General features: G+C 38.3%; 2 protein-coding genes across 2 annotated transcripts in view; one reads left to right on the forward strand and one right to left on the reverse strand.

The window, feature by feature from the left end:
- Positions 1–5,899: 5,899 nt before the first annotated feature.
- On the reverse strand, positions 5,900–6,484 carry LOC124081209 (large ribosomal subunit protein eL24-like). The gene has a single exon (XM_046427414.2). The coding sequence runs from the start codon at positions 6,482–6,484 to the stop codon at positions 5,948–5,950; it is 537 nt and encodes a 178-aa protein (XP_046283370.1). The 3' UTR covers positions 5,900–5,947.
- A 15,064-nt stretch (positions 6,485–21,548) lies between these two features.
- The window catches only part of Tab2 (TGF-beta activated kinase 1 (MAP3K7) binding protein 2), a 75,549-nt gene continuing 71,073 nt past the window's right edge, over positions 21,549–26,024 (forward strand). Inside the window, exon 1 of the mRNA XM_058573638.1 lies at positions 21,549–21,668. The gene's annotated coding sequence lies outside the window, so the exon portion shown is untranslated. The remainder of the gene's footprint in view (positions 21,669–26,024) is intronic.

The following is a 26,024-nucleotide window of genomic DNA, read 5'->3' on the forward strand; positions in this document are numbered from 1 at the left end:
GGGCTGTTTCCCTGCCCTTTCAGACCACGGAGCTGCTCATTGGGGGACTTTTTTGGCTCCGCCCACGTGACCCAGCCAATCGGCCTCAAGAGCAGGAGGATTGTGGGAGGTGGTGAGGCTTGTGGTGGAGGTAGAGGCTTGTGGGAAGCCGGTGGTGGCAGTTGGGGCTCTGAGGGTTTTTCCTGAGGAGCTGTTTTGTTTGGCGTGTGTGGTTCTAAAAATAAAGTTAGTTTCTTTTGACAAGTGGCTCCTGATTGTGCCCAGGCAGACTGCGGCACCACTGAGCCTCAGTCCCAGCCCCCAAAATAAAATATTTAATAGAGGAAGAATCAATCATTGAATATATTTTTTTGAAAATTCTCTAAATAATGTAACTGACAGTGTTCTAGTAGATAACTCAAGTAACATAAAAGCCACATATTAAGAAATCTAGCATATTTTCTATTTGGATCAAAAGCACCCCTGAAGTTTCTATAGATCAACAATGAGCCTATTCAAAAATCAGAATTTTTCTAGCTAACTCTATGACCTATTTTAACATTCAGAATCTTAATTAAATACCTTTGTTTTTCTAAAATAGAAATATCATACAACCTGAGCTAATTATAAAAGTTTACATTGTTTCTCAATAGATGAGTATTGAATTCACATTTCTGACAAGATGAATAAGTTAGTTTTTCCAAGTACACATCTTTACTGTTTTTCCTGAATGATATGTTGTCAAGTGAGTTTCCAAATGACCTGTGTTCCCCTTGAAAACAAATGTAAACTACAGAAATCTCCTTTTCAGGCTGGGCCTCATGATGACAAGCCTTTGGTAGGGGAGATCAACAATGATAATACATTAAGAAACATTTATTTCTTCATCATGGTTTAGAATTAAAGAGAGAGACACACAGAGGTTAGAGGTGAAGTAGAAATGGAATTGCCTGATTTAGAAAAATCATTGAATATAAAATGTCCTAAATTTTTTTTCTCATATGCAATATAGCATAAATTTGCATATTAACCTACCATCTCTTTGGGGATGATGAGTAATCCACCTGTTTTGATTCTAGATAGAAGGCTGGAAAAAACAATTGAAATGTTTTTCTTTTTTAATCATTTCCAGGACTCTGTCATTAATTTGCTTCATACTACATTAGTTGTTGTTGTTTATTTGCATGGATTTTCTGGTTTCAAAATAAAACTTGTCTCAGATGCAGCTGTCCTGGCTGCTTGTTTGGATCTTTGCACATTCCAATAGCATTTTCCACTGGAATGTTGAATATAATGAATGAAAGGCCAGATGTTTCAGGTACTTTCAGCCTGGGTAGACAAGGTCATATCCAGGGCTCCCACACAATTTCAAGTAGCTATTAAATTAGTGTTCATGTCAACTCTTCAAAATTATCACTGCTTGAATATAAGCTTAACACATTCTGGAAAAGAAAAATGTATGATATCTTTCAAGAGTTTGCCAGATCGTTTCACAGACAATATGGCTTCATTTATATTATCTGATATAAGAAGAGTCACAATAGAAGTGGTTATCCTGTCATAACAATTTGATTTCTAAAAAACTTCAATTAATCCAATGCGGTGTTATAGAAAAATCATTTCGATGGTTAAAACAAGAAAAGAAATCCATACAAAAGCTAGAGTGTCAAATATTCAAAAACAAAGTTATTGTCCATTAAAAAAATAACTACCAGAAGAACATTAGTTATAAGTGCAGACTATGAAACTAAGCATTGCTAAACACATCCAGCATCTGATTATATGCCTGTTTGCACAAGGATAATGACATTTATTTTCTTTTAGCCACTAGGCACATTAGTTTTCTGGGGCTACCAAAAACTGTAGTGCAGATTGGAGGGTTAAACAAGAGAAATTTATTCTCTAATAGTTGTGGAGACCAGAAGTCCAAGATCAAGATGTCAGTACAGTGGTGTTCTGCTGAGGGCTGTGAGGGGAGGATCTGTTCCAGACCTCTCTCATGGACTTGTAGATGGCTGTCTTCTGCCTGTGTTTGAGTGATCTTCCTTCTTACCTGTCCATATCCACATTTCCACTTAGAGGACAGCAGTCACATTGGATCAGGGCTCATCCTAAATACCTCATTTAAATTTTACCTGTATAAAGACCCTTTCTCCAAATGCAGTCACATTCTGAAGTACTAGAGATTATGACATCAACAGATGAATTTAGGTGGACGTGATTCAACCTATAGCTCAGCACTATCAATGGCTTCTGACATACTTTGCACTCCTGCTCTTTTGACAAGCAAAATAAAACAGCTGCATTGGTTAAGAGTTAGTCTTAGATTCCATCTAATTCCAAGGTCATGTAGACTTTGATGTCACCCAATAGCCAAGAACATACCATATGCAAATTATGTTTCTAAATGAATGGATTACTTTAGGGACAATTGTCATTTCTATGGATGCTAAAAATAAATAAATAAATAACCTGTGAACTGGAAAGGCACTTGAACAGTCAGCAGACCTGAGTCCTGGTGCAAGTTCTTTCATTCCCCAGCTTTGCAACTCAACTTCTCTGTGCCTTACTTCCTCATAAAAAAAAAATAATAATAAGATCATTAAGAATGCAGTGAATTGGGAGGCTGAGGCAGGGGGATCAGGAGTTCAAAGCCAACCTCCGCAAAAGCGAGGCGCTTAGCAACTCAGGGAGACCCTGTCTCTAAGTAAAATACAAAATAGGGATGGGGATGTGGCTCAGTGGTTGAGTGCTCCTGAGTTCAACCCCCAGTATATCTCCCCCCAAAAAGAGTGCATTGAAAACCATACCCAAATGTAAGGTCCTTCTCGCCTTTTTACTGTGAAATTTAGATGTGGAATTTTAGATAAAGTACGTAATTGTATCATCTAAGTTGTAGTTTTGTTTCTCCTTGCCAGTCCTTACCCTTTTACCTTTCCTTCTCATCTCACTGTATGGCCACAACCTCCAGTACAAACTGAAATAGCGTTTTCATCCTGAGTGGATCTTATAAAGACTCTTGAAATAGACTCATGATCCTCTGGAGTAATTTGTAAAAGATCTCATTTATTTTTCAGTAGAGCCACCAGTGAAGCCTTCTAGGTCTTTACTTAGCCCAATTCTCCTTCTCCCCCCACCTCCCCTCTTTTCAGATGATTTTTTCTTTTCCTGCACTTGCTTTTAAGATTTTTTTTTTTTTGGCCATTGGTTTTCTGCTACTTCACCACGACTCAGAAAACAATGACAAAATCAAGTGAAGGGGATTTTTGTTTTGTTTCAATTTTTAAATTTAGCTAGTTTGAGATTTACTAGAGATCTATAATCTGTGGATTGATAGCTTTCATCCATCCTGGAAAATTCTCAGCCGTGGTGTCTTCAAGTATTACCTTTTCCCATTGTCTGTTTCCTCTCCATCTAGAACAACAACTAAACATACATTAGATCTCCTTGCAGTGTCCTGTCTTTCTAATCCTCCATCTTGTTTCTCTATGTTGTTCTTGGAACAAATTCTTCAGATCTACTTTTTTTAAAACGCTTATAATTGGGGCATTTTATTTTGTGTAACTGATACCTCAATTTACAAAAACAGTTCAGAAAAGGCAAATTAGGGTGACGGGACTAGAGGGGATGAGAGAGGAGAACTGGGGTGTCCTTGTGTGAGGTCCTATGACATAACTGCCTCTTCTGATCTACCATATAGTTCACCAATTCCACCTTCAGTTCCCTCAAAGCTAGTGCAAACAATTGCTAACCTGTGGAAGCCTAGAAGAATGGATAAAAAAAAAAAAACTGTGGTTCATATACACAGCAGAATATTACCCAGCACTAAAAGAGAATAAAATTATGGCATTTGCAGGTAAATGGATGGAGTTGGAAAATACCATGCTAAGCGAAATAAGCCAATCTCAAAAACCAGGGACTAAATGTTTTCTCTGACAAGTGAATGCTAATCCATATGGTGGTGTGGGGGGACATGAGAAAAGTGAAGGACATTTGGATGGGGAAAAGAGAAGGGAGGGAGGGAGCAAAAGGGTAGGAAAGCCAGTGAAAAGAGATGGACATCATTACCCTAGATACATGTATGACTACACGAATGGTGTGACTCTACTTCATGCTCAGAGAAGTGAAATTCTGCTCCATTTGTGTACAATGAATCGAAGAGCTTTCTACTATCATGTATAACTGATTAGAACTAATAAATAAATTTTTTAAAAAAAGCTAATGTTAAAACTACTCACCAAGTTCAAAAAATTCACTTCTATATTTATTTACTTTTGGTATTTACATTTGATTATTCCAAATACTCTCATTTTCTGTCTGTTTGTCCTGAAAATGTCTTACTGCCTCACCATCTCTTTAATGTCTCAAGAGATTTTTTAAATATCCAAACTTTTAGTCACTTTCAGCTGCAGAGGGGGGTATGATTTGAATAATTTAGCTCAACATTACTATAAACAAGAAGTTTTTTCATAGGTCATTGTTTTTTATTTTAAATATTTATTTTTTAGTTGTAGTTGAGCACAATACCTTTATTTCACTTATTTATTTTTATGTGGTGCTGAGGATCGAACCCAGGGTCTCGCACATGCCAGGCGAGTGCTCTACTGCTGAGCCACAACCCCAGCCCTCGTAGGTTATTATTAAAGAAAGTGTGTTTTAGTTTAGATGGAGTGAGAACCAGTAATATTGCACAGGTCAGGACTTCTTTTACCTAATTATTACAAGAATGCTTCAAGGTGGACAGTGTCTTCGCTTTAGGGGGCACAAGTGAATCCCCAAAAGGGTAACTCACCAGGCCAAGGTCACATGAGTATTAAATAATAGGTAAAGTCTGGAGCTGAGCACAAATATTTCTGGTACCAGATGACTATTTTCATTACAGTATGCTGTTATGATTCCTTCGATTTCCCCTTATTCTTTTATTCTTTTTATTTGTCAGAGAAGTTGCAAGTCTCTTTCCCTATGCTACTTCTCTTTCTCCTCTTTCCTCTTCTTCCTCTACATTTTTCCTTTATTTCCTCTACTATTTGATGGTTAGATTTGACCCAAAAACTTCATCACATATCTCTTAAAAACAAGGACATTCTCTACCTTCATAATATAATTACCTCCCTAAAGAAAGTATTATATACTATTATCAGATCTAAATTTTAAATTCCAAATTGTTTCCATAAAATCCTTTATAATTGTATTTTGTCTTGACCAGGATCCAGTCAGAGATCTCTTATTTCATTTAGTTGTTATGTCCATGATTTCTAATTCCTAAAATTATAAAGGGATTTTATAAGGCATATACACATAAATAATGATCTGAGAAGAGGAATTTAAATTTTTGTTTATATCCTGCTGTATTATTTTAAAAATGTTTTTCAATGATCAATTGAAAAATAGTACAATATATGCAGTTTTTAAGTGAATATATTTTTGAGTGAAAGGACCAAATTTTAAATAATTTATGATTTTCATGAAATATTGGTATTTCTGGTTAGTATCTTTTTTCTTACTACAATGCAGTTTCCCTATTTATTAAAAAAATATTTGGTTTTATGTAACAATACATTGGATTATGAAATGCTGAAAACAGTTATTTATATTTCACAATGTAATTGTCAATTTACTCTATTTTGCCTAAAAAGTATGCCCTCCAACTTAAAATGCCCAAAGAAGTCATTGGTACTAAATCACAATTTGATTAAAGGAAAAGAAATTAAGCATTTTTAAGGGATTTTAGAGGAGTTAGTCCATTTTCCATTGCTATAATGAAATATCTGAAGCTGGGCACTTATAAAGAAAAGAGATTTATTAGCTCACAGTTTTGGAGGCTGGAAGGCCAAGGTTGAATAGCTTCATTTATTGAGCTTCTGGTAAGGGCCTCATGGCAGATGGCATCATGGCAGGAGCCATTTACTCTTTTTTTTTTTTTTTTTTAAGTTATAGACATCTTTATTTTAAAATCTCATCTGCCAATTTAGCGTTTTCCACCAACTCGGGGAGCAGAAACCTTCACAGGTTTCACAATCTTTTGCTTAGGTGCGGCCTTTGTGGGAGCCTTAGCAGCAGCCATTGCCGTCTTTTTAGATGCCTGCTTAGCCTTTTTTGCTTCCTTGGCAGCCCTAATAGCTTGCTCTCCTTGAGCCTTTCTAACTTCTGGTTTCTGATTCCTCTTGGCCATGATATCAGCAAGGGATGCACCAGTGATGGCCCTCTGAAATTTGACAGCACGCCGGGTTCTCTTCTTTTGAATTTCTTCCGACTGGCCCTTTTTGTGCTTTCTTCTGTAGAGGACAGTCCAGTTTATCTGCCGAGGATTCCTCTTGGATAGGAAAGCCAACTCGCATTTTGCATTAAGAAATTGGAAAACCTTTCCGTCGGTCCTGGCGTAGCGTCTCCCGTGTCCGGGGTATATCTTGTACCCGCTAAAACTGCACAGCTCGACCCTGCATTGACGCCATGATCGCCATTTACTCTTTATAACAACTCGTTCTTTCAGGAACTGGGGTTGCATGAGAACTACATTATCCCCGTCTGAGGTCAGCACCCTCGATGATGATCTAAGCACTTCCTACTAGACCCTACCCCTTGAAGTTACCCTTCCTCAACACTGCCACGCTGAGAACCAAAATTCCAAACAAGTGAACGCTTGGAGGACAAACCACATCCAAACCTTAGCAAGGGTTACTATACATAGTTACTGTAAAATTTTGTAAAAAAAAAAAAAAAAAAGATATGTGTGCTATTCCTTGGAAATATATTTTCTTTGGGGTAAGATGTACAGTTTTAAAATCAGAAGACATCATTTCAAACCAAGAATCCACTACTCACTACATTTGTAACTAAACCAGTCATTTCACCCCTTTGAACCTCATTTTTCTCACTCTTAAGTGGGGGGGTTATAGTATTTACTCTTTCAAGGTATTCTAAAGAAGATTTAAAACATGGGAGACATTTTACAAAGTCTAGGACACACAAAAACACATACATAAATGTTAATTTTTCATATGCAAATGCTATAAAATAATATCATATTCTCCCACTTGACAGAACCTGTTTAAGAATTTTTAAGATAATCTCAGCTAGAGAGATTAATTCCATAACTGGCTAAGTACATTCCTCCTGTGTTATTTTTTAATTTTAAAAAAAATCTATCACTATTATTACTATCTATCACATCTCTTCACTAGGGATTTGATTAAAGAACCATTTCATGTTAAATGAATATGGGATTTATTTTTCTTCCTTAGGTATACGACTATTAACATTTTTATGTTTCATATATAACAGAAAATGAAAAGCATTACAGTGGAAGAGAAAACTATGTTAAGAATCTCTCTGATTTGAGTGGAAAGTTTTCATCTGTGAGTACAATATTGGTTTGAAATATTTGCTTTTGGTCAAGAGACTCTAATAATTCTAGTGCCGATTAGCCAGTTGATCTTATTAGCTGCTGTAGTTCATGTTAGAAAGTTTAAAAGCCTGATAGTAAGGTAAAAATTAAGGCAAACCTATTCTATCCTATACCCATGTAAAAATGAAGTTAAATAAAGCTAGATAATTAGATTAAGATGAGGTTTCTGGATGAAGACAGAAGGATATTTTTCTTCTTGTTTTTGAAGAATTTTTGTCTCTAAATATTAACACATAAAAACAGTATTCCTTTTTTTTTTTTTTGGTGGTGCTGGGATCAAACCGATGGCCTTGTACATGCAAGGCAAACACTCTACCAACTGAGCTAAATCCCCAACCTAAAGATATAAACTGAGGATAGACCTTATAATTCTGGCAAATCCAAGTTAAAAATGTTTGTGTGTTGTTACTAGTTTCTCTTGTTAAAATTTTTTAAAGTTCTTATTTTCACATTTGATTCTAGAGGCCTAAAAAGTCCTGTTTCCCTCACAGAAAAGAAAGAATCCAGCAAAATGGTTTTGATCAATAAAATATGTTTGCTAAATCATGAGTGCAAGGTTGACCAGAGCCAGATCGTCTCGATGGTAAACTCTAATCTTGAGTGAATCACTTCAGTTCCTACACAGGTAAAATAAGATGCCTTGAGTTCTCATAGTGATCACATCTCCATTTACTGGTGTCCACCACAGTGAGTTTTTCCAAACAGTCCAATTTCTTGTGGGCTCTTCCTCTTCTTTCGGTGACAGAACTCTGTGAATTCAATCTGGAAGAATCTGTTTTAGTTGGATTGACTCTCTTTTTGGAACTTCAAAAGTGGGACGTGTCCAGGCCCAGCAGAGAAAGACGTTTTATGGAACAGGTTACCTTCTGGTAGGTAAAAATAGAAGAAATGGCAGGCATGGCAGCATGGGCCAGGTCTCCATCTTGTACCTTCAGTTCACAAAACAGTTGACCTTACAAGTGTGTGACACATACCTGATGGATCTGTGCAAAACAACACAGGTGTGCACCACGATCAGGATCCCACGGGATCTCCCTTCATTTTACCTAAAGGAGTAGACTCATTTGTTTTAAAGTGACTTAGTACTGCAGTCTTTCCAAGTTTGGAAACATCACTAGGAAAATGTTGAGAACAATTTTGTCAAAAATAGAATGTGTTCCTATTCAAATATACTTCTGAAATGTTGATTATTAGCATAAGTAGGGGTAGAGTTGGGGTAGAAGTGTGTGCAATTAACATAATCTAATGTCAGATTCTGCTGCATGAGCCCGCAACGTTACTTGGCTCACCACAAGCTTAAAATCCAAACACTGCCATAGCTTGTCAGTTGGAATTTATTTCCCTTTTTTAAGGGCTCCATCCAGTCCCTCAAGGCTGTTCAGTTTCAAGCAATATTAAACATATAAAACTACCTCTTAATCATTTGCTTACCTCAAACCTCCTATCAGTTCTTTGCTGTTACTAGATGAGTTGCTAGCAACTAAAAACTCTGATATTATCATGTAGAAAGAAAAGTAGTTTGAAAAAAAAGAAACACAATAGAACACAAAGTTCCTCCATGAAATGCTGACTTTGAGTGTAGCATAGACAAAGCGGTTATTCATAAATCTGAGGTAACATTCTTTTAAATTTTATTTAAAGAAATGTTATAGTAGCTGAAACTGGAGTATACAAGTATTTCCATAACATGTCATTTTTTCCTCCAATTCAGATACATAGACTTATTATTATAAAGTTCTTCCTAAGGTTTTCCATTTTACAATAGCAAGCATTTCAACATTTATTTTTGGGGAAAAAAAGATGCTTAGAAAATTTTGTGAATTTTTCTAGTAAGTAAACCAATAATTAGGCCTAGAAACATGAAAATTGTCCAGTGCTTCTCCTTACCCTTATGTCAAGGCACCATGACAGTCAATTTGTTTCCATTTTTAAAAAATTTTACATGGGAATTTTGTTCTAATAAGAGGAAGGGAAAGAAATATATGGGGAACAGAGGGCTATTCTACAAGTCTGTAAAACTTGGACTGAACCATCTTATTAAAAACGCATGGGGTGCTGGACAACTTGCTTCTACTGGGTTTGCCAAAACTAGAAAGTGGGGCTGAGGATGGGAAGGGGAAATTGGAGATACAGAGGGAAGTAGACATGAAAGAGACCATACAAAGTTGATTATTTTAGTTTGGGAGTTTATAAATGTCTTAAGAACGAGAAATCCTTTTTCATCTAAGTGTTTTAAAATGTGGGTCCCTACACAACAGTAATTTTATTTTGGTCTATTTCATTTTCAGACCATGCTCGGGACCTCTATGAAATCATAGACCCTTTACAATAACCCTTAATCCCTGGAGCCTGCCTCCTCCTCTTGCCCCAAGATCTGAGGCTGGGACGTAGCTGTTTTCTGTTTGTGGATGGGTAGCATTGTGAGTCACAGAACAATTCTGTCTAAATAGAATAAACTTTAGATCCCAACTTCTACAAGAGACTGAATTGAATGGCAGGGGGTGTTTTCTGCTGTCTTATTACAGAGTTGCAGAATCAAGAGGACTTAATATGCTGCTAATGGGACAAATAGATTTAATAAGGATGAAAGGAGAGTGACAGAGACAAGGGGAATCATTCTCCCTCACCCTAAAACCTAGTGCATATGGAAATTTATGAGAACTTGGGAATAGTTAGGCCAATGACAATCCAAGGAAGAGGCAGACTGTTCCCTTCCGTTCTGGCCTGCCCAGCACCGAGGAACCTAATTCATAAAGACCAGGGCTGCTCAGATTTGTCTGCTTTCCCGTCAGGGTTTCTTTTCCTTCAGTTCTTTTAACCATCGTGGAAATGAGGTCAGTACTCTGTGATTGTCATTTTGTTCCAAATTCTTGAAATATTTTATTATTTACAAAGGTTTCCCTACTGACTTAGGACAGGAAAAAAATATAAATGTGCAAAACCTGAGAGACTTAATAGTAAAACCTTGGGTTATCATGGCTTTGATTAGACAAAGGTCATTCCCAAAGTATTTTTAAAAAATTAAGAAACAACTTTAGAATAGTTTTATTTCATTTACTGACATATAAATAATGTATTCATTGCTAAAGATTCAGAAAATGACACACACAAAAAAATACCCAAAAAGTAAAGAGAATAAAACAAAGACCACCCCACATGTCATCACCCAGAGACAATCTCTGTTGAGTTTTGAAATCTATCTTTCCAGATTTTTTGATATACCCTCCCATTCAGACATACACCCACATCTTTAAAGGGGATAAAACTATTTTTTTAACAATCTGTCATGAGATCTAATATTGTGACATATTTTCACTTTCATGTACTTACAACCACATTATTCTCTTAAATACTGCATCATATAAAATTGTATCATAATTTAACCCATCACCTGAAAGATGTATTAGCATGCTTTTTTATTTTTTCACTATTATAAGGAAGGCTGGGGGTACACATCTTTGAACACACATCTTCAAATTCACATCCCATTATTTCTTCTTAGGAGTGAATTGCTAAGTCAACCAGTTGGCATAATTAAAATTCCAATACATGTTGTTAAACTGCCTTGCAGGAAGCTTATACCAATTATACTCCCACTCTCAGGATGTCTCCACCATGCCAACACTGAAATCTGCCTGGTTTATTTTAATTTTTTTATGGTTACCAGTAATAAACAAATAAACATATCTTGTTGGTTTTGTTTGAACAAAATTGACTACTGAGACGGGATTTACTTTCCGGTACCATTAGCAATTCTTTTTTTTTTTTTTCCTCTTTTGCCATTTCCTGTTGACCTGTGAGATTTTTTTTTTTCCTTATGGATTAACCTTTTGTATATGTGGGCATAAATCTAAGTCTCTGTCAACTATAAATTCCATAAGGGCCAAAATCATCTTCTTCATCACAATATAATTAACCTCTAGTGTAATGCTTGTCCCAGGGTGGACCCTCAGAAATATCTGTCAAATAACTGATCTTGCTCATTATATATATTATATTTTCCCACTTTGTTATGGGTATTTTTTTAAAAAATTAATTATTTGTATTTATAAATGACAGCAGAATGCATTATAATTCTTATTACACATATAGAGCACAATTTTTCATATCTCTGGTTATATACAAAGTATATTTGTTATGGGTCTTTTCATCTTATTTTTTATTTTTCCCCATCCCAAACTTTTTAAATTTCTATAACAAAAATCTATTAATATACTCCTCTATGAAAATAAAGTCATACCATTTTCATGTCAAGATTATAAAAATAACAACAAATATTTACATAACACTTCTTGTGCCAAGAACTATTGCAAACATCATGAGGTTCATTCTTTTAACCTTCTAATAAGATTTTTGTCTAGTAGACCATGTATACCAATTCTACCCCACTATTAATTTCATTATTTTTAATACATAATATACTCACATTTTCAAAATCAGAAGGAGGAAAATGGATAAACTGAGATTTTCTCTCTCCCTGTTATGGTTTGGATCTATAATGACCTCCAAAAGGCTAATGTGCTGGAGGCTTGGTCCTCAATGCAGTAGTATCCAGAGGTGCAGTTTTTAGGAAGCAATTGTATTCTGAGGGCTCTGTTCTCATCAATGCATTAATCCATTGGTGGACTCATGGCTGATGACAGTTTGGGGAGGTGGTAGAAACCTTAGGAAGTGAGACCTAATTGGAAGAAGTTAAGTCACTGGGGGCAAGCCCTGGTATACCTGTCTGTCTCTCTCCCACTTTCTCTCTATTTCCCAGTTACCATGAGGTGAGCAGCTTTGATCAACCATGACCTCCCACCATAATGCACTGCCTCAACCACAGACCCAGAAACAATTGAGCCTACTGACCATCGGCTTAAACGTCTGAAACTGTGAACCAAAATAAATATTTCCTCCTTTAAGCTGTTTTTCTCAGGCATTTTATCACAGTGACAAAAGGCTGACTAACAGTCCCCTTTATTTCAGTAGTCCTTGTTTTCTTCCTCTGTGAATATATGTGTAATTTCTCTGTTTTGTTTTGGTTTTTTTTTTTTTAATCATGGCCTGCTCTATACACTGTTCTTCAGTCTGCTTATTTTATTTCACTTAAAATGTCCATATGTGTTTTAAAACCATTTCATCAACTTTTTATTATGATTGAGTTAAGTGATTTTCATTAAAAAAATTTTTGTAGCTGTAGATGGACAGCATGACTTAATTTTATTTCTTTCATTTTTTTCGTGGTGCAAAGGCTGGAACCTAGTGCTTCACACATTAGGCAAGTGCTCTGCCACTGAGCTACAAACCCAGCCCATGATTTTCATTTTTAAAATATTAAATCTTCTTATTTGAGTATATTATTTCCATTTTTTCCAGATTTCTTTGTGTCCTTCATCAAGGTTTTTAGTTTTATTCTTTTAAATACGAAGTTTTCTTTAAATTTTCTTATAAATACTAAGTTTGTTTTTGAATAGTTTGTCTTTTAAATCTTTCTCCATGTGATAGGCTAGAAATTTTTATTTTTTAAATTGTATTTACATACTTACCAATGAGATTGAGTTCTTTTCATATGTTTATCGATCATTTGTACTCTCTATGACTTCAGCCCCTCACCCTTGTACATCTGAATGACAGAGAAGGCTCCAGAAGATCCCAAGGACAACTAAAATCGTTGTTCAATATATGAAAATGCTCATTCATTATTCCCATCAAAAGCAATTTCTTTACCTTTAACAATAAAATTAAAGGATGTTAGTAAGTATAATTTTCCATATTCAAAGATCAAAATTACATAGTCTTGGACTAGGGGTGTAGATTGGTGCTAGAGTGCTTGTCTCGAATGTGCAAGGCCCTGAGTTCAATACCAGCACAGCAAGCAAATAAGCAAACAAATACATAACCAAACAAATGTTTTTTAAAATCACAGTCTTCTGTGATACTTTTTTCCCATTATTTCTACTTTCTTTCATTTGCCTAAAGTGTTATAAAAGAAAAATCTACCATGAATATTTCCCTTGTTTCTTCTAACTCTTCCTTATTTTTTTGGAAGTGGGAATACCGAGGATTGAACTCAGGGACACTCAACCACTGAGCCACATCCACAGCCCTATTTTTAATTTTATTTAGAAACAGGGCCTCACTCAGTTACTTAGCACCTCACTAAATTGCTAAGGCTGGCTTTGAACTTGCGATCCTCCTGCCTCAGCCTCCCAAGCTGCTGGGGATTTCAGGCATATGCCACTGTGCCCAGCTTAACTCTTTCTTTTTATTGCTTAAAGTTTTTTCAGGTTCTCCATACCTTTGCCTAGCAATAATTGACACCATGGTCTCCCTACCTCCTCTTGCTTTCTTCTCTGCCTGAAGAAGGGATAGATCAATGTTTTGGTTGGCTTATCATTTTGATTATGACCAAAAAACCTGACAAGAACAATTTAGAGGAAGAATGGTATATTTTGCCTCCTGGTTTCAGAGGCCATAGCCCAGAGATGGCTGACTCCATAACTCTGAGCCCAAGATAAATCAGAACATCAAGGCAGAATGGTGTGGTGGAAGAAAGCAGCTCAGGACATGGTAACAAGGAAGCAGAGAGCACTCTGCTTACCAGGGACAATATATAAATACCAAAGGCACAACCCCAGGGATCTCTCTCCTCCAATCACACTCTATCTGCCTGCAGTTACCACCCAGTTAATCTATATCATTGGATTAATCCTCAAATTAGGTTACAACTCTCATGATCTAATTATTTCACCTATAAAATTCTTGCATTGTCTCACACATGAGCTTTTGGGGGACTCCTCATATCCAAACTATAACAACGAAGTATAAATCCATTTATGACCCATTGTACACACTGCTACCGTTTTTTCTCGTCTCCCACCATTATTCTACATTTTTCCTACAGTTCAGCAAAATTAAACTACTTAATGTTCCCAAGATTTGATCTGTGCTTTTGTGACTCTGGGCCTTTGTTCCTGCTATCACGTGTATCTGGAATGCTCTCCCATTATTTTTTTTCAGTCTTTTGAAATTCCGTCCTTTCTTCCAAGCTCACCTGAAATATCATCTCCAAGGTGATATTTCAATATCATCTCCTTTACTGAACTCCCAGAAGAACTTAGTTGCTCTTAAACTGTCCATTTTATTATCACCACTACTAGTAGTTCATAAGTTGATTAAGCACAAAGAACATGTCTTACATGATGGTTTGGAGGAAAGGACAACATATGAGGTCAGAAGATCTGTTCAAAGCATCATTGTTTTTTATTGGATAAGGTACTTAACTTACTGAATTCTCAGAATCTTTTAATGTTGGTAATGGTACCAAAATTTATGTTAATGGTACTAATTGGCTTATACGTAGTAAATTTTATACATGCTGAGTTCTTATCACATTTATGCATTATGACAATGTATCAATTCAGATGGTAGCAATATTTTCTAAGATATTCCATTGCAATCTAGTCTCTAAAGTAGAAATCACTGTTGGTCTATAGGGAAGATAACAGAATTCTTAAACAATACATTTACAATTATCTAAAAGTGAAAAAGAACCTTAAACATATTGAGCTCCAAAGTCCAGCTTATAGATGTTTTTTGTAGTTTGTAAATAATAATTAGGCTGAGAGAAACCAATGCAAATGAAACTTATTTTTATGAAAGATGCTAGGGTATATGGAGAGAACCCTAAATTCCTTCTGTCTTCAAGGCAAAGGGCAACGTAATAGGTGCTGAGGACTATAGATTTCTCATGCACCTCACTTTTATTACTCTCTAAAATAAGTTCTTCAATGATTCATAACAATTTCCAAGTTTCTCCCACAATGGGACCCCAGAACATAGATGTACCATACTTTGTACATGTGAGCACATGCATGTAAGCCACCTTATCCATCTCAGAGAGAAATAAATAAAACAAGAATGAATGAGTGATTCTGCTTTCACATCACTATCTCCTTTCCATACACTTCTAATTAATCCCCTTCCTGAGACTCAGCTCAAAGGGCCCTGCTTCCACATATCTGAAGGATGGTGTCCCCTCAATCTCTCTACTGTCCCTCTTAGTTCCTAAGTTTAAATTTCTTTACATTGTCATCCATCCCTTCTACATTTTTTGCAGTTTTATTGAAACACAAAATAAATTCATTAAAAGGCCTAAATTACACTTGTCTTTAAGTGTAGAGCTCAATAAATTTTTCTCACGTACCTACCCTAGTTGGCCCCTTCTTGACCCCTCCTAACCAATACTCCTCATCCTGTTCCCCACAGAGGCTCTGACTTGGATTACCATCAGTTTTATATATTCTTGGCCATTTAAAAATCATATTTGTAGAGCACTTGTTCAAGACTTTCCCATTTTAAAAATCGAGTTGTATAGTTTTTCTTGTTTTGTAGCATTTTTTACATATTCTTGTATGAGACCATTTTCAGATAAATGTCTTAGAATAATTCTCTCTTCCCTACCCACTCTCCTATGGTGTCATTTGATAATAGAAGCTTACTCCCTCCCCATTTAGGTCTATAAGGCATCTTGAATTAATTATTGTATATGGAGTGAGGTAGGAGTCAAATATCCTTTTTTTCCAGATGAGTAGCCAATTGCTGCAGCACCATTTGTTCAAAATATTATCCTTTCCTCACTGAACTGCACCAGTGACTTTGTCGTAAATCAAGTTCTCAAGTTCTATTTCTGGATTCTCTATTATGTTCTCTTGGTGTATTCATTTATCTTTCTGCCAATACCACACTGTGTTAATTACTGAGCCTTATAATAAGTTTTGAAATTTGGTAGGATAAATCTTTAAGCTCTTTTTTTGAGCATTGTCTTGGTTATTCCAGGCCTTTACATTTCCATATAAAACTTAGAACCAGCTTTCAATTTGCATCACGCACACATTTTGCAATTTTCTTCCTTTCTTATATACTTTGCTTCAGAAAATGACCCTTCTCCTAAAATGTTACTCTCCTTTTGTGCCTTCAATGTTGTTCTCAGATGCTTCTCTTGGATGATCAGGAATCATTATCTCATCCTGCATCCCCACCCCTCATCTGCAGCTGAAAAATCTCTTTAGCATCACAAACTCATATGTACTGTTATAAAAATCATCATCTTTCCTCTCATAACTTCTCTTTCTATATCCCCGGATCATCTGACTCCAACATTTAGAGTCATCTTTGCCTCTACCTTTTTTGTCTTTGATTCCTCAACATTTGTTCCACCATGGACTGGGGACTGGCTCAGGAATGGGCATGTGGCTCAACTATAACCTTGGAGATGGGCAGGGAGTCAGCTAGGGAAAGTGAGGGGAAAAGTCCTGGGAAATACTTTCCCTCTCTTAAGACAATCTTCTTCCTGTGGACATTGCAGTTCGGATGCCTGGAACTACCTCTACCATCTTGCTATTAGGTAAAGAATGATGCAAGCATCTGAGATAGCAGGGCAGAAATGGGAAGAACCTGATTCTTTATGAACTCTTGAAGTCTTTTCTACTTCAGAATTTCCAAATTGTTGAGAAATAAAATTCCTTATTATCGCCAAGTGCAGTGATGCACATATGTAACCCCAGCAGCTCAGGAGGCTGAGGCAGGAGGATAGGGAGTTCAAGGCCAGCCTCAGCAACTTAGTGAGGCTTTAAGCAACTTAACAGACCCCGTCTCTGCATAAAATATAAAAAAAGAGCTGAGGGTCCCTGATTCTAAATAAAATATAAAAAGGAGTGGAAAAGTGGTGGCTAAGTGGTTAAGCACCCCCTGGGTTCAATCCCAAGCACCAAAAAAAAAAAAAAAAAAAAAAAAAAAATCCTTATTGAAGACATTTTAAATTAGGATTTGTTACATGCATTGACACATCCTTACTGGCAGAATACTGGTAAAACACACTATCTCAACTCCTCACTATATCTCATTTGGGCTGCTGAAATTTTATCTGGTCTTTAAGGTTTCAAAGCTAATCCATTTTATATACCTGCTTGCTAAAGATTCCTTTATTTTATTCTTCTTCCCACCACCCCACCCCCGTACTAGGGATTGACTCCATGGCCTTGATCATGCTGGGTAGGTGCTTTGCCCCCAGTCCCTTTTAATTTTATCTAGAGAGGGTTTCACTAAATTGCCTAGGCTGGCCTCAAACTTGTGATACTCTTGCTTCAGTCTCCCACATAACTGGGTTTGCAGTCAAGCACCACTGTGCCTCCTGTAAACATTCCTTCTTAAGGAACTATTTAATCACATCCCTTGTCTTGTCCAAAGACTTCTAGTAACTTTCCATTGCCTAGAGAACAGTCTAGGCTCAGCATTTGTGGTTTCATGTAGCCCTATCCTTCTTTATAGAATCTGTATTACAAAGAATTAAGTGCCATCTCTCACATATGACTTTCTCTTTCCCGCTTTGTTCATGTTATCTCTGCCTAGAATGCTCTAGTTCACTGCTGCCTGTCTGTATGCAATCTTCTTGAAATTTGCCTTATGTCTCCTATTCTACCCTTGCAAGGTACTCTCTCCTCTCCAAGCATCTATGGTATTTATCGTCATCTACCTTGCATCAATGTTATTTGTGTAATCTCTTCTGCTAGTGCCTTTGAATAGAATTTTCTGCAAAGATAACACATAATTTATTGCACACTTGAAATGTGGCTAGAACAACTAAGGGCCTGAATTTTAATTTTGTTTAAATTTAAATACACAAGTAGCTAATGGCTACTGTATCAGATAGTACAGTACCAGACTAATAGGCTCTGGAATGCAATATACATATTTTTTTCCCTATTACCACTACAAAGAGCCCCTAGAAGCTACAATCTGTTCTGTTCTCCTTATTTTTTCCAGTTTTGTGGATGATAAGACATTGAATATTCACTTAAATCAATAAATAATCACATTTCCCAAATACTGTGTAAGTATTACAAGTACTTACAAGTACTTATAAAGATTCCTAGCTATTTTTATTCCAAACTCAAGTAAATTCAATAAGGAAGAAGAAATATCTGGATGACCCAAATTCCAGTCTATTATTGAGGAACAGATAATTAGTCCAATCAGAGGATCTATCATCTATGTATATCTAACTTACACCATTCCTTCTCTAAAGGAACTCCTTACAGTTTAAAAGTCTTAATTTTTAAAATTATTTTATTTTCCAGAGTTAAGGCTCTAACCCAGGGCCTTGTACAGGCTAGGCAAGCACTCTACCATGAGCTACAACCAGCCTAAGGTGTTTTTAAAAACTATTTATTTTGCAGTAATTTCAAACTTACCATAACATTGCAAGATAGTGTAGAAATATCCAGCTTCACCAAATTTAATTGTTTTAATTTAAGAATAACCCAGATTCTCCAAGCTTCAAATTTTAGCAATCTCTTTTTGTACATGTGTACAGCAGATGTGAGCATGTATATATATATATGGTATATACATTATTTTTTCTGAACCATTTGGGAGAAAATTCCACAGTTGTGTCCTTTTACCCTTTAATATTTCAGTGTATCTTCTTCTGAACAAGGATATTTTGTATAGAATGTATTCAAAAAATTAAACATTGACGCAATATTTATGTCAAACTACAGTCCACATCTAATTTCAGCAATTATCTCAATATTCTTTATGACATTTTCCTCCTCTTATAAAGGACCCATTTCAGGGTCACATATTGCCTTTAGATGTCACGTTCTTTTAATTTCTTTTAATCTGCAGTCTTCGTCTTTTATGAAATTGACAGTGTTTTAAAAATATAAGGCTAGTTATTCTACAAAATTTTTTTCTGCTTGCGTTGTCTGACCCTTCCTCATGGTGAGATCTTGGTTAAAGCTCTTCAAAGGTGGTGAAGGAAGTATTGTTATACAGATCTTTTCGTCTTCCATCGGATCTTAGACTAGACCCAACCACACCTATTCCTAAACTCTTAAAACATTACATTTTTATTAAAATATTTACCAGCAAATTTTGTGCAACAAATTTCTAGGGGAGCCCTCTACCACTGAGCCACAACCCCAGCCCCTGAACAACAAATTTCTAAAAGAAAACGTTCTTGTTTAAAATACATAATTCAGCTGGTGCACACCGGTAATCCCAGTGGCTGGGGAGGCTGAGGTAGGAGGATCTCAAGTTCAAAGTCAGCCTCAGCAAAAGTGAGGTACTAAGCAACTCGGTGACACCCTGTCTTCAAATAAAATACAAAATAGGGCTAAGGATGTGGCTTAGTGGTTGAGTACCCCTGAGTTCGATCCCAGTACCCTAAATAAATAAATGAATAAATAGATTCTACAATTCTCAAAAGCACTTGTCGGCTTTGTGTGTGAAATTTACTTAATGGATTTAATTTACCTGAAATCATTTCAGTTATTTCATATTGAGCATGGAAATAATTCCTCAAGGAGAATTGCTATGAAGTATCTAAGTATTCTTATATAATTAATTAAAACTATAGAATCTTTCCATTTTGTAACCGGCTTTACTTTTATTTTTCTTAATGGTATATCCACTGGAGAGAAATTTCTTAGATTCCGATATTGCATATCAAAAGCACTTTTGGCCTTTTGAAGTTTGGTGTTTGAAGTGTTACTTTTTTGTCCTAGTTGTTTGTTTCCTTGGCAGAGCTAGAGATGGAACCCAGGGTCTTGCATAGGTTAGGCAACTATGAAGGGTTTCAAATCAGCGTCATACCTCAATATTTCAGGTAATTTTAAGGACGAGTAAGGGACAAGGAAGTGGGGAAAGTACCTAACTGTAGGGAAGGCTATACTTCTTAAAAGATGCTTTGAAAAACAAAAATACCAAAAAACCACCTCTCATTGTAGCTGTAGAGCTATCCTTGAGATAGATAGCATGGTCCTTCAGGATTCTTCTCGGGAATAAGAATTGTTTCAAGGAAGAAACTGGCAGCGATATGGACATTTTGGACAGAGACAGAAAAATGCTGGAGTGTTTTGGACACCATGAAAACGCTAGAATTATTACATAAATATTTTATAGTGTGAGACACGTATGTTGGTTTTTTTACGTAGGGGGGAATTAAACAAATATTTCTTTAAGAAGATAGAAACTTGAAGTCTTCCCCTCTCCCCTGAAAGCTAAAGTGTCGTTGGCTCTGCTTCTAGGACTTCTAGGAACGTGCAATTAAAATAAAATCGAAACAACAAATCCCTTGCAGCACTTCCCCCACCCCCACCGCTCCAGAAGTCCGAGCCCGACACGCCGCTGTTCTGAGTCTCCCAGCCCGGAGTCCGGAGGCTTGCAGGACGTCTCCGCACACCCGGGGGACGCCTCGGTCCCCTGCACGGGTCACTCCGGCGAGCCGGCGGCCTCAGCGCGGCCGGGCTCCGAGGGGGTGTGTCCGCGCCCGCCCGGCGCCCGCCTCCGCGGGCCCACCTGCTCCCCGCGCCCGCCCCCGGGACCCTCAAGCGGCGCCGCCGGTCGCCCCGTGGGTCCCGCCGCCCTCTTCCGGACCCGGCGAGACCCCAGCGACGCGCGACCGACCCTGGTGCTCGAGCTCCCTTCTCCCTTCCACCCAAAGGGCGATCAGCCCGCATGTGCGCGGGGAACCTGTGCCCCCGCCCCGGCCGGCGGCCCCAGCGTCCCCCTCGCACGGCCCCGCGGCGGCCCACGCCAGTCCGCGCCGCAGAGCAGCATTCGCCCTGTGCGCTCCCAAGACGGGTGTGGGGATGGTGAGTGTCGGGGGCGGGGTGCGGGGCGGGGAAAGAGCATCCCCGCGCCGCTGCCGCCGCCGCCGCTGCTCCCCCGCCGCCCGGCTGGGGGAGGCCTCGTCACAGCCGCCGCCTCAGCAGCGCCCGCAGATCTCGCGGTGTTTGCCGGCCTCCGCGCCGCCATATTGTGTGACAGTATTTTGATTTGGACTGGGCTGGCGGAGCCGCGGCGAGAGCTGGGGGGGTGGGGGGAGGGCAGGCGAGCGCGAGGGGGGTGGGGGCAGAGGGAGGTAGGGAGGGCGAGCGACCGGAGCCGAGCAGCGGGCCGCGGCGACGCCGCCCAGCCATCGCTTTTGATCTGCAGCAGCCGCCGGCGAGGCGACCCAGCCCGACCCCCTCCCCTCCCCCTCAGCCACGAGCGGCGGCAGCGGCGGCGGCCGGAGGGAGTTGGCGGCGGCGGCCGATCGGAGGGGGCTGAGAGGGGAGGGAGGGAGGGCTGAGGTGTCCCCCCTGCCGGGTGGAATCGGAGGCGGCGGCGGCGCTGGCGGCGGCCGTGGTGGCGGAGGCGGCGGCGGCGGCGACGGTGGAGACGGCTGCCCTAGTGGGAGAGGCGGCGGCAGCGGCGGCGGCCGAGGAGGAGGAGGGGGAAGCGGCGGCGGCGAAGGGTAAGCGGATAGCGCAGCCGGGCCTCGGCGGGATCCCCAGCGCGGCTCTCCTCCGCGCCCCGCACCTCCCCGTCGTCGGGAAGCGGCTCTGCCGACTCGCAGGGAAGGCCCTTGCGGGGCGTCCGCTCCTTCCTCTCCCTCTTCCTTCCTCCGCCTCTGTCCTTACCCCGGTGGCGAGGCGGAGAGGGAGGCCCCCCAAGTCCTCCAGACCGGGTGGGGGTGGGGAGCATCGGGCTGGGCCTGGGCTCCGGGGCGTCGGTGGGGAGGGGGAGGGGGTTCGTGGGAGCCCAGCGCCGGGAGAGCCGGGGTGGGGAGGCCCCTGCCCCCGACCCGCCCCCAGGCGTGTGTGCGCTGGAGGTGGGGGAGGCACAGCTCCTGGGGAGCCGAGGTCTGCAGAAAGATGACTTCACGGGGGGTGCTGGGAGCGAGAGGAGTTGTGAGGAGGTCGGGGGCAGAGAGCTGTTCCCTTCACGACTGCTCTCTTCAGCCTTTAAAGTGGGGAGCAAGCCCCGCTGAGAATATGTGGCCCCTTAGAGTTCACAGGAAAATGCTAGCTTTCTGTTGGTTCACTCTGAAACCCAGTGACTGATTGAGACCCTGAGGCAGCGAGGGTCTTTGGGGCATTGCCGAACAGGTGACAGGTGGATCTTCCTGTTGCTGATGCTTTGGGATTGTTGAGGCAGAGTTGTGTACCCAAGTGTCAAGAGACCGAGTGAGTTTGTATTTATTTGTTTGGCCATGTTTCATTCCATATATAGTATATTTGAGATGTTCGGTTTCCATTCAAGTCTGCTTAATTGTTGTGGAGAAATTCTTCAAATGTTTCTGATAAGAGAGGTTTCCAGGAGAGTGAAGGGAACTTGCAGCTTCACAGGGATACCTCACTAGGTCGTGAAATTTAGGTCCCCAAAGTGGAGACTGTTCACTGCCTTTATTCATTGGAAAGTTGTTGAGCACTAAGGTCGTATTCAAGGCAACCGTGAGGCAGTACAATCTTGCATCCATTTTGTCTGTTTTAGGTAAGTTTGTAAAGTACCAAGTTTTAGGCTCAGGTTGATTCACATTATAAAAGAAAGTTTCTTGTATTCAAAGAAGATATTGCTCGTTATGCAATTTCAAATTTGGCTGGGAATTTTGGTGGGAATGGAATAAAATTTTTGCTTTCAGTTTTTACACTACTGCTGCTTACCACACTTTTATACAGTAGCAAAGTATTGACACCTTTTCAAAAGTATCTTTTAAATTCTTTGTAACTGTGAAATCACCATTGATCTTAAAACTTGAGAATTTGAAACTTTAAATTTTGAAAGGGTAGTAGCTGCTAATAAAGGAAGATCTGCTTTTCATTTTATTGTATTCTTTGAGCACTTTAATTAGAAACCTTGTTTACAAGTGTCAGATAAATGAGCTACAGATTAAATTAGAGCCCATTTAGTTTATGGATCCTTTAGCTTTTTTAAAAAATGTGTTTGCAGTAAATATGTTGAATGATGGCAACTATCAGTGTGTTAACAGGAAATAGAACAAAAATTCCAATGATTCAGAACTTCTGTTTGGGTTTCCCCCCTTTAAGCCTAAACAGTTTCTAATAGAGGGGGCTTAAATTTTAATTCTTAAAGAATCAGACTGAAAATTGAATAAGTTAGTTAGATGAGTAAGTTATCCACCCAATATACTGTTATTTCATTTTTCCCTGGGGTGCATGGAATAACTTTTCCTGAGTTTAAAAGTATTTTCCGTAGGACACTGATGAAATGCCACCATTTAAACCCTCTTTAGGGGACTCTCATAGTGGAACCTGTGCTTTTGTAATTCATCAAGAATTGGGTAAATACTCAGGTTCATAGAGTACATGTTCCCTGAAAAATATATTTTAACTTAAATCAATCCCATTTGATTGAAGTAACACCTATGTTTGGTCTTTTCTTTAGTGGAAAGAAGCATTTCCCTTCATCTAAAGATATTGTAAGACCTGAGTACAGTTATTATATCTAATTAAATGAAATAATCTCTGCACAACTGAGTAGACACTACTGGGATGCCTAATTATGGCTCTATTGAGTATTGCTTCTTTAGTGTTAGTAATATACTTACTACTCTTAGGTAAATGTCTTAACATGATTGCTCTTGTATCTTCGCAGAAATAAAATTTTGTTCTACTTCTTGACTTTTCTCTGTAAGGGAAATTCTTTTCCCACACCACTGTTTAGAATGAAATGAACCTACTGCATTTTGAAAAATAGGCATAATGTGTAGGCTCTTTTACTCTATGAATTACATTGCCAGAAAAGTCCTTGAGGAATGTCTGAATTTTCTAAAACTGCAATTTTTTTAGTTATATAAACACATCTAGACAAAAAGTTTATTTTTTATGATTATCAGCATACTTTAGAAGAGAAATTTTGCCTTGTTATATAGATGCTTTTAAAAAAAGATTTCTGATAGTCTTTACAACATATAAAGTTCATAAATTAAATCGTAATTCAGAAAGGTTTTAATCCCATTATATTTCTACTTGGCCAGGTTCCCATTACCCAGACAACGGTAGTACCACTTTTCCTTTTTGTCACTTATGCCATTTTTATTTGGTCTAAGACTGGGACTCTCTAAAATAAAGAATTATGAGAAAATAGAGGCAAGTGTGAAGATTAGGACAAAACATTGAGGAGAAAATAGGGGATAAGATGCTAGTGGAGGATTAAATGAACGGTTTTATGTAGCTGGGAATGTGGAGATGTGGGTAGTGGTAGCTGCCAAGCCTAGGAAAATGATCGTGCTGAACGGCACTGAGATTTGTTCTGAATCTTTTTGTAGGCTCTGGCAATCTATACATGTCATCTTATTTAAAACCCTCTCTTTTAAGATAGTGAGCATTGAAAACATTAAAATTTTAAGGAATTTAATGTATGCATGTTCATATTTATTTGCCTCCAGCTTATATTCCCAGATAGTTAAGATATTTTACCATTTTTTTCCTAATGATTCTGCTCCTAAAAAAAATCTAGAACACTTACTCAGAAAGCTAAAATTCCTAAGTACTCTGGCACTTGCCAGGTACTGTCCTTTCTGTGTTCTCTTAAGTTAATCACTATACTTTACTATGATCTTGATAACTAAAGTATAAGCAGGGAGGGTTGTCTTTTTCATTAACAATCTTTTTATTAGTAAATGGTATTCTGCCAACATTCAGTCTTCCAGGATTTTATTTGGAGGGGGGGGCGGTGTCCCAGAATAATTGTCACAAAACTCCTACATTGAAGTGATATATTTTCACTTATTTTATAGAATATGCTTTCTTTCTTATTTCCTAATACTTAGAGAAGAAGCGAGCACAGTGAGAAGTGCCAGCTAACAAATTTATGTTTCAGGAGAGCCAAGTCAGAATTGTTGCAAGGTGGAGTTATGGATATTAATATCAATAAAAATCTCTGTGAAAAAAAATTTTGAAGATTTTGTCACTCACATGTTCACTTGTTCAAAAATTATTTTACATAGACCCCCTTGTCTCCTGATGGTACTTGGTAATGAGGCTTCGCTGAATATGGGTTTTTTATTTTCCTAATTCATTTTTAAGGTAAAAATTTAATAGGGATTGTAGTGTATATCCAATTATTGATTTCAGTTTAGAATTGGTATCAAAGAAGGGATGCTATCTTATATAGTAAAGAGGAAGAAACTAATTTTATTGAATTTCTACTGTGTGCCAAGTTTTCATTCATTTTACAAATGTTTTCTAAGTACTTACTATGTACCAAGGATTGTTGCAGATGGTGGAGATGCAGTACTGAATAACAGACAAGAATTTATGTTCTCATATAGTTTACATTCTAGTGGTAGAAGACATAATAAATGAGTAAAATGTAGTGCGTCTGGGGAAAAAAGAATACTGTGGAGAAAAATAAAACCGAAGGAGTTTGGGGAATGTTGCTTATTTGATCTTTTAAAAACTACTTAGTGGGTAGTTTATTATTCTTGATTTCAAAAAACAAAAACTATCTAATACATAAAGTTTTTTTCTTTGAATAATAATATACTTCATAACTTGAGAACAAGATCATATTTGTGCTTCAGAGTTATCAGTCTCAATTAATAGGGATTTCTTATTGTTAATATTTCAGAAAGCTGCTTTGTGGCTCAGTAGAAAATTTTGGGATTACCCTGGTTTTAATCTTGGTTTCGCTACTTACTAGGTTTGCTGTTGAATTTGAGGCCAATTATGGTTTCTTTGCTTCTCTGATCCTGTTTTCTAATCTGTAATGAATATAATATCTGTATGGTTGTTGCAATGATTAATTTGTATGTCTTACATAAATTATAGAAGCTCAATAAATTGCAAGTGTTTATTGCACATCTAGA

The sequence above is a fragment of the Marmota monax genome, unplaced genomic scaffold, assembly GCF_021218885.2.
Source record: "Marmota monax isolate L192 unplaced genomic scaffold, Marmota_monax_Labrador192_F-V1.1 WCK01_AAM20220418_F8-fsc00114, whole genome shotgun sequence".
NCBI lineage: Eukaryota > Metazoa > Chordata > Mammalia > Rodentia > Sciuridae > Marmota > Marmota monax.

Excerpts from the sequence above, each read along its gene's own strand:
- LOC124081209 (XM_046427414.2), bottom strand. The coding sequence starts at position 6,484 with ATGCAACCCCAGTTCCTGAAAGAACGAGTTGTTATAAAGAGTAAATGG.